Consider the following 9,462-nt stretch of genomic DNA (forward strand, 5'->3'; position numbering starts at 1 on the left):
AAGGATTTGATTTCATTGAATAACTACCATCCAGAACTCTTCATTCATATTTTATAAAACTACATTTTATTATACAAATAATTATATGAAATTAACATTGCCAAAGGTTATGTTCATACTTTTATGTCAGCAAATAACTTCAAGCTTTTGTTTTTCACAAGAACAGAATATGGGTTTCATTTTGGTTTTTTTTTTTTTTTTTTTTTTTTTTTTAAGTCGGTCTCACTCCAATGTCCATGCTGGAGTGCAGTGCTGCAGTCATAGCTCACTGCAGCCCCAATCTCCCAGGCTCAAGTGATTCTCCCACCTCAGCCTCCCAAGTAGCTGGGACTACAGATGCACGTCACCAGGCCTAGCTAAGTTTTGTATTTTTTTGTAGAGATAGGGTTCACCATTTTGCCTTGAATGCCTGGGCTCAAGTGATCTGCCTATCTTGACCTCCTAAAGTGCTGGGATTACAGGTGTGAGCCACTGTACCTGGCCTCAAAATGTTTTTATAAGAAGTCTTCTCACAGATTTCCAGAATTCCAGAAATGAGAAGTTTCTATGACAGCAATTATTACAGCCTGTGCTTGCTAATAAAGTAGCAAGCAAATCTTTCAATGGTCATAGCAAAACCAAAGACCAGTTGCTTTATTGTTCATTATATTTTCTAGCATTCAATACATTAAAAACACTTGAAAATATGCAGTCACCTACTAATGAACTAGTACTTTAGATGCAGTACTTTAGTTACATCAGTGGTTCTCAACTAGCTGTGATTTTGACCATCAAAGTATGTTTGGCAGTGTCTAGAGGAATTTTTGGTTGTCACACCTTGGAGGAGCTACTGGCACCTACTGAGTGGACTTAGGGATGTTGCTAATCCTCCAATAGACTCAACGGCCTCCCACAAAAAGGAATTATTGAGTCCAAATGTCAACTTTGAGAAATCATGAGCTACATTAATGGTCTCATCCATTTCCAGCCTAAAATCCGCAGCTTTATCTCACAACAGTTTGCTGAAGCGTTACAAACTATAAATTTGATTTCTAATTATAAGGATTTAGCTAAACAATATAATCTCAGGAAAAGCAGAGATTTAGAATGTTTGATAGAAAACTGACCGGGAATGAAACATAAAACGGAGATGGATAAATCAAGTCAGTCATATATAACCAAAATTTAAATGAAGATCTTGTTAGATATCTAGACCTCTCCAACTTACTAGTTAACATTTGCAATGTAAACAGTACAGGACATCACTAAAAATTCAGGGGCATAGCAGAGGTACTTTCTGTATTCATGCTACATAAATATCTTTTCCCAAAGACAAAATTTTCAAAAACAGCTATTTCATGTCATGTTCTTATTTCAACTTTCAGCATTGTGTTTATCTTCACTGGCACATTAAGTTGTCTTTGGAACGCGGTGGGCATATAAATTAAACCATTTGTTCTTCCTAGTACTTCATCAAGTAATAATAACAAAAAAAAAAAAAAAAAGGAAATAAAAAAGAAGTTGAATTCTAATAGAAGCTTATTTTTCAAATTTGCTAGCATTATAAAGCACTTAAAAAATAATGCTATTTAAAATATCTTCAATTCCAAGTCAGATTGTCCCAGAGAATGCAAATGTGCTACATTTGTTACTTCTCCTTACCCTGTTAATTTCTTGGAAGTTTACAAAAAAAAAAAAAGGGGGTTATAAAATGAAGGACTTTACATTAAAATATCAATACTGATCTCTAAGTCAGTTTAAAAGAAAAATCAAGTTTCACAAAATAAATACACTGAAGCAACTATAATAGTAATAACCTTTATTTAAAATAGTTTTTAATTTAGGAAAGCTCATTTTACATGAGTTTCCAACTAATTATTAGAGTCAGAAATAAAGAAAATAAAATCAGAGAAAATCCTCTGTAGAAAAAATACACAAAGAACATTTCTACATGTGAAAAAACAGTAAACAGTGTTATCATCCAAGTTATTAGTCTCAATTCCACGTCTCCTAGTGAACACCACTATCAACCTTGACATCTGATTTGTTCTTGTCATTCTTCACTGAGTAGATGAAATATGTTAAGGTGTCTTTTTCATTCACTGGAATAGACCGAAAGTGGCAACCAACTATCTATAAAGAAAAAAAAAATTAAGGAAATTAAATTTTAGATACAACAGGTTTCGTAAACTAGGTAAAAAATACGGTTTCATCCAAAGAAAAAATCTATGTGATAAGAGCTATTTCCTTTAAAAATTATATTTAACAAAATACCAACAGGACAAAAAGCATTTAAGAATAAAATGTTATGAACAAGAGATAATGTGATTTCAAAGGATCTTTTGGCTCACTCAATTTACTATACATTGATTAGAAAATACATTTTCCTTTCATTTATTTTAAATTTTATAATTGGGCCAAGAGTGGTGGCTCACACCTGTAATCCCAGCACTTTGGGAGGCGGAGGTAGGGGGATCACTTGAGCCCAGGAGTTCAAGACCAGCCTGAGCAACATGACAAAACCCCATCTCTACCAAAAAAAAATACAAAAATTAAGTAGGCGTGGTGGTGTACACCTGTAATCCTAGCTATTCAGAAGGCTGAGATGGGAGGATTGCTTGAACCCAGAAGGTGGAGGTTGCAGTGAGCTGAGATCATGCCACTGGACTCCAGCCTGGGTGACAGAGCAAGACTCTGTCTCAAAAAAGATAAATAAGATAAAAATAATAAATTTTATAATTGGAATCTAGAGTAGGGAATACATGTTTTTACTTTTAAACTTTAAATGAGATAAAACAGATGTAAGAGACCACATGCATCATTAAACCTGCAATGGTTTAGACCCTACTGATAGAAAAAGAAGTATGAAGTTGAAAACTTTTGGTAGTAATCAACAATAACATATAAATTGTTTGCTGCAAATTATATTCATTCATTCATATCTTGGTAGCATTCTTTGGTTAAGGTTCCTTGAAAATTTTTCTGAATAAAAATTATGAATGGAAATGAGAGGAGAAAGAGGGATGTTCAATGAAGGATGTTTACCTGCTTCCTTGCCTTTTCATTGTGCTAATGTAATATGCATACTACAATTACGAATAGAAGATTAATAGACTTACCTGGGTGCTGACAAGCATATTTAGATTCCAGAAAATAAAATTTCTTAAGAAAAAAGTTCATCCACACAACAATTACGAGACTTAAGACTTAGTCATACAACCCTGGAATCCCTTAAAACAGTGGTCCCCAACCTTTTTGGCACCAGAGATCGATTTCACGGAAGGCAATTTTTGCACAGATTGGGGGTGGGGGAGTTGGTTTTGGTATGAAATTGTTCCACCTCAGATCATCAGGCATTAGATTCTTATAACAAGCGTACAACCTAGATCCCTCACATGTGCACTTCACAAGAGGTTTTGGACTCCTGTGAGAATCTAATGCTACGGCTGATCTGACAGGAGGCGGAGCTCAGGCAGTAATTCTTGCTAGCTGGTGCTCACCTCCTGCTCTGTGGACCTGTTCCTAACAGGCCATCAACCAGTACCAGCCCATGGCCCTGGGGTTGGGGACCCCTGTCTTAAAATATATGTACTACATCTGCACATTTCCACATTCCTTAACCTGTTAATAACTGCATTTCTGATTAAGTAAAATATAACACTCATGGCTATCTCTTATGTATAAAAAAGAAAATAGCTCTAGAAATAATATAACTGTTCTTAGAAGGTCAGTTTATCAAAAATTTCAGGTTTAATTTATACCTAAATATAACATTTAAAATAATCAGTTCTTTGGTTCTCATTTGTCCCAAAACAGGGGTGCCTTTACTCCATTAGTACCTACTGAAATATTTCATCATGGTGGGCAAGATCTATATTTACGTTACATAATGTATTGTACAACCCCAAAAGAACTTGATCTTTTAAATCAAAATTAAAGAAAAATTAATTAGATCCATGTTGCCTAACCAAGGATAAGAAGTTTTAGCTAAATAGTTAATGTATTAGATTTTAACAATGTTAAAAAGCGTTCCATCAGATAAATGTAACTTCTATTCATATTTCATTTTATCCAATATGTACATTTTAGAAAATGTTGGGTAACTACTAAATCCATGCAAAGAATATGAGAAAACTGATTTATATATCTACACTTCTATTTTGTCTAGTAGGCTAAATTTTCTTTTTTTAGAGATGGAGTGTTGCTATGTTGCCCATGGTGACTCAAACTCCTAGGATTAATCAATCCTCCTGAGTAGCTGCAAGCAAAAATTTTAAATATGATTAAAATATAAATATAACAATCTATAAGCATCTTAATAAGATGCACAGACTTCTTGGCTCTATTATATCCTGAGAACATATGCATACTCCATCAGCTTTCACAACTCACTGACTAACTAGAAGTCCTCTGTCAAAGCAAACTACAAGTAAAAGATTGGGTAAAAGAAAAGCTTTTGCCTCTTCTAGATGTGAAGAAAACATAGATGTCTCTAATAAAACTAACATCAACAAGGACCAATTTTGAAATAGTTAAGTCAGCAAATTATAAAAATACTGTTTAGGGGCTGATTTGTAGGCCTACTCCGCCACTTTAAAATATAAATTTTAATAAGGACATTAAAGCTTGCTAATTAAATTTATTATGCCTCAATTAGATGCTCAAACATTTACTGGTTAAATGGAGTTTTAAAACTAATAGATTTCTAAAGTGAGGATTAAAAAAACTCTCATTCAACATTTTGAGGGCCAGGCACGGTGGCTCACACTGCTGATCCCAGCACTCTGGTAGGCTGAGGTGGGCGGATCACTTGAAGTCAGGAATTTGAGACAAGTCTGGCCAACATGGTGAAACCCCATCTCTACTAAAGATATTACACAAAAATTAGCCTGGTGTGGTGGTGCACACCTGAAGTCCCAGCTACTTGGGAGGCTGAGGCTGGAGAACTGCTTGAACCTGGGAGATAGAGGTTGCCATGAGCCGAGATCGTGCCACTGCACTCCAGCCTGGGTGACAGAGCGAGACTTTGTCTCAAAAAACAAACAACACATTTTGAAAGCCAGTATCAGAAGGTGCTGTACACAATCTGCTGAGTAGTCATTACAAAAAGGAATTTCCTAAGTGGCTGACAAACATTTCTAGACAACTAGATATTCCACAATAGATTTTTTAACACTGTTCTTTCTAACTAAAATGTACTGTTACATATACTACATTAATACTTTCATTAGCATTTAACAGCCTCTCGGTTGTGCAGATAGTTCAAATAGTTTAAAAATCATATATACCTCAACAAGCTGTGCTTTATTAAGTCCTGGTCTGGTTGGTAGCTTGAAGTGTCTTTTGTATCTCCTAAGTGTATTTACTTGTAATTGGTATAAATCAACCTAGAAAAAATTAACATGTATAAATTAGTTCATACAATTTGTGGAAAATTTATCATCGATATGTATAATAACAAACATTTTAACTTCAGCACAATAAAAATTTACTTCCAAAATCAAAAAAATTATTTTAAAAATTTACATAATCAAACCTATAAATTATTAAACAGTTTAATCTTTTGGGGATTAATAATATAAACTGAGGTCAAAAAAGAGTAAGTTATGTGACAACAGAGCTGCAAAAATTGTCAATTTAAAATGTAACAATTCAAACTGTAAATGCATGACAACTGGCTATATTTAATTTTGCTTTCATTTTCAGATTTCTCAAATGTTTTAAACACTTAAAAGATTGTTCATATCTTTTTATAAAGGTTTCAGAATGCACTACTTAGGATTTATATTAAGCATAAAAAACTTCCATTTACCTCTGGGGTATCAATATCTTGAACAGGTGAATCACCTCCATCATCATCACTCCCTTTTCTCTTTCTTCTGTTTCGAACACTCTGAATTAAGTTTTTATGATAATCACATATGTAAAGATGCCTTGCCTGAAACAAAAGTTTCACACACTGCTAATGATTACAGTAAAACGTGTCTATGTATTAGTAAAACACATATGCCACAGATAGTAAAAATAAAGACAGTCAAGATGGGCCATTGTTAACACAATGAAATATTTATACGTTTAAATCCTAAACCCTGTTAAAACATAAGATGTCTGGAATACTGTTAAAAGGATGGTGGATGGGGAAGGAGGGGTTGGTTCCATTTGGGGAAGGGGTGAAGGGAGGGAGGGAGAGGAGAATGAGAAATTCCAACCCTCTGGGTTTTGTCATCAAATTGCAGTGAGGGGCCGGGCGCCGTGGCTCACGCCTGTAATCCCAGCACCTCTTGAGCTCAGGAGTTCCACACAAGCCTGGCCAAAATGGTGAAATCCCGTCTCTACTAAAAATACAAAAAATTGGGCGGGCGTGGTGGCACTAGTCTGTAATCCCAGCTACTCAGGAGGCTACCGCAGGAAAATCACTTGAACCTGGTGGGTGGAGGTTGCAGTGAGCCGAGATCGCGCCACTGCACTCCAGCCTGGGCAACAGAGTGAGACTTTGTCTCACATAAATAAATAAATAAATAAATAGCAGTGAGGATGACATGAATTAGTTCATGTTGAATTTTTAACTGATAAGGGGAAAGATGATGTTGCCCACACTTTTGCTACTTGACAGTACTTTCTCTACTTAAAGAAGAGCATATTTTAGTAACATAATGTATGCTTTCCAGTCTTTCCAACTGAATGCCCAAATTATATTCCAGATACAAAACCATCCGTTTTTACAAATGAGCTATCGACTTCATAACTATATTTAAATTTCAGTTATAAACTTTTCTGAATATTAAATTAAATCAATGTATTTATTTATAACACATTTTCCCAAAGCAATCTGAAATTATGCAAGTTCACCTGAAAAGTTTCTCACGGATAACACTGAAAATTGTTTAAACGGGCAAAAAAGTATCACAAATAAACTTTTCAAAAACTTTAATTACACACACTCCTGCGAACTGTAGACTAACATTTGAAACAAATACGGACTGAGCTAACAGGCTTTTACATTTACTTCTAAGCCAAGCGCAAGATAAAAATACGCAGGACTTGTGGTAGGTTCTTGATACCATGTTATTCATTTACCGCTAGCCAGATCTCCCAAAAGTAGCAACGGCTGTTAGATGGTCAAACGAAAAGACGCGCAGAAGGAGGAAAAAAGAAATCCTGATGGCTGCCAAGGGGATGGCAAAACCGCAGAGGCTACGTGCTCCCCACCATCGGAGCAGCTGCCCTCGGAGCTGACAGCGCAAATGCCGTTTACAACCCCGGCTCACTGCCAGGCGGCGGGTGAGCTCGGCTTCCCTCTCACTCCGCTCCGGAGGAGACGGAACACAGAAAGGAACAGGATCTTCCTGGATCGCGAAGGTCCTCCACTTTCCCCTAGACGAGAGGAGTTAGCACCGCCTGGGGCCAAACACCAGCTTGGGCAGCAAAACAAAGGCGCCTCCATTCCAGAAGAGCTGCCGGGCTGCAAGAAAACGACTCTGGGCCCTCGGTCCGGCGGTCCCCTTTGTTTCGTGTCCTGGTCGCAGAGGAGAAGGAAGAGGGAAGACAGTGCGCGGGAGAGTCGCAGGCAGCGGGAGGCTGGGGGCAGGGTGGGAAAGAAAAGGGGAACGACAGCGTGCGTGTTGTGTGTGTGTTGGGGTGGCGGTCGGAGTTGCAGCGACTTTGTTATTTGCTTCCAAACGCAGACTCCTCGAGACCGCACTGCAGCCAGGTCTGGGAGACCCCGCCGACAATCCGTGCCTTTGCCCGACTCCTGGGACCCCACCAGGGGACAGGAGGGCAGGGCGATCCCGCGGTTACTTACGCTCTTATCCAGCTCGATCTTCACCTTCTTCTGGGAGATGCTCTTCTGGATCCTCTTGCTGAAGCTGGCGTTGCCTGCCGCCCGGCCGCACCGCTCACCATCCTCCCGCAGGCAGCACAGTTGCCCTGGGCCCGGCCCGGCCGCCCCCGGGGGCCCAGCCACTGAGACCGTCCCCGCGCCCGGCACCTCAGCCCCGGCGCCCGCGCCAGTCCCGTTCCCCGCGGAGGCGGCGGCGGCCGCGGCAGCGACTACGGCGGCCACTGCAGCGGCCGCATCTCCGCCGCGGCTCATCTCGTCAGGCGTGAAGCCGTTCATGTCTCCGAGCTCCCGAGCGCCGGCGCTGACAGAAATCCCCTCTCTCCTGGCCGCTCCGCCTCTCTCCGCTCCGGCAGCGGCAATTCACTCTGTACACCAAGTTAGCGGCACGGTCAAACACCAACCGTCCCGGGCCTGCTGGTCTCTGCTGGCCCCGGAACAGTGGACAGTGTTGAGGGCCCGGACGCAGACTCTAGCGTCTTCTGGAGCCGGGACCCCGCTCACTGTCACATGGGGACTTCAGCAGTTGGACCGCTACGCCTCCGCCTCCCTCCGGCCCCGGGGACTGCGCAAGCGCGACGCGCCCCCTCCCGTCCCGCCCCTTTCTTTCAAACGCACGGCCCCATGGGAATTGTAGTTGTCTGCTACGGAGTCAACCTGAGCTCCGCCCTGACCCTTCGCCCTGCGGGATGGAGGAACTACTAATCCTAGCATGCATAGCGCGGCCACGGACCCACTTTTTTTTTTTTTTTTTTTCAGTACCGGGAAAACAGGAGCGTGTGATTGGGGTTTACAGTGTTTTCTCTCTCTCTGTCTCTAGGGAAGTCGGGCTGTGTTTAGCTGCTGGGATTTCGTAGAATTGGGTTTCAGAGAAGTTACTCGATTCCTGAGGCGAAACATAAAGTGAGCGTGTGCGGAAAAAAAAGTTTCGAGGCCGTTTCGCATTTGTGGAAACACAGCTTTTGGTGTGACCGCGCTTTTGTGGGAAACCCAAACCAAGGAGAACTCAGGAGAATTGGCGCTCTTCGGTCCTGGAGGTTCCGCAGCTAACATCCCGGCTTGACCAACTATCGAGGCAGCAAATTAATAGGGCACCTCCTGGGAGGAAAACGCCCATCCTGACTTCTCAACTGTGACAGGTCCCCCTCACAAACGCCTCGGGGGGGGGGGGGGGGGGGGGGCGTTTCTAAACCCTTGCATGTTCCTACATGGGAAATGTTTTTATTCTTGGACGCACGGAGTTGGCCGCCTCCTGAGGTGGAGTACGGACCAGCTGACAACAGGGCTCCTTTTCACCTCCACGCCCAACCTTTTCCATTTCTCCTCAAACGGTTTTGGAGAAGGGCGGAGTCGTATCATTTTAAAGGAGACTTGGAACCTCACCAATACAAACGCTGCTCGACTGTTCCCAGAAACTTCCCTGCATTAGCTCTACCGGCGCGGGGAGTAGAAAGCGCATTTCCTGAGACCTGGCAGGCGCGTGCGCCCCTGCAAGCTGCCGGCGTTTGTGCGCTCTAGCTTATATGTATGTGTTCGCGGGCGCGCGCATGTGTACGTGTGTGTGCCCGCGTACGCGTGTATGTCCGTGCGTGCATGCGGGGGGAGGTGCTTGTGGAGGGCGGGGCGAGGGATGGGCGTGGCTA

The 9,462-nt window shown here is 41.4% G+C and overlaps 1 protein-coding gene across 2 annotated transcripts; it reads right to left on the reverse strand.

The window, feature by feature from the left end:
• Positions 1–1,781: 1,781 nt before the first annotated feature.
• Positions 1,782–8,538, reverse strand: SAP30 (Sin3A associated protein 30). 2 transcript variants are annotated; one of them, XM_003899368.2, is made up of 4 exons: positions 7,784–8,538; positions 5,792–5,917; positions 5,268–5,366; positions 1,782–2,112 (listed from the first exon to the last, which is right to left on the reverse strand). In XM_003899368.2, exons 1-4 carry the CDS (start codon positions 8,096–8,098, stop codon positions 1,990–1,992), a joined length of 663 nt encoding a protein of 220 aa, XP_003899417.1. In that variant the 5' UTR covers positions 8,099–8,538; the 3' UTR covers positions 1,782–1,989. The 2 variants fall into 2 exon arrangements, with proteins under 2 accessions (XP_003899417.1, XP_009206141.2); XM_009207877.4 differs by lacking the exons at positions 1,782–2,112; positions 5,268–5,366; positions 5,792–5,917 and adding an exon at positions 6,892–7,495.
• Positions 8,539–9,462: the final 924 nt, after the last annotated feature.

This window comes from Papio anubis, chromosome 3, assembly GCF_008728515.1.
Source record: "Papio anubis isolate 15944 chromosome 3, Panubis1.0, whole genome shotgun sequence".
Lineage (NCBI taxonomy): Eukaryota > Metazoa > Chordata > Mammalia > Primates > Cercopithecidae > Papio > Papio anubis.

Excerpts from the sequence above, each read along its gene's own strand:
- SAP30 (XM_003899368.2), bottom strand. The coding sequence starts at position 8,098 with ATGAACGGCTTCACGCCTGACGAGATGAGCCGCGGCGGAGATGCGGCC. Across the intron at positions 5,918-7,783 it reads AGATCGAGCTGGATAAGAGC|GCAAGGCATCTTTACATATG; the intron begins GTAAGTAACCGC and ends CTTTTGTTTCAG. Across the intron at positions 2,113-5,267 it reads ATAAAGCACAGCTTGTTGAG|ATAGTTGGTTGCCACTTTCG; the intron begins GTATATATGATT and ends TTTTCTTTATAG.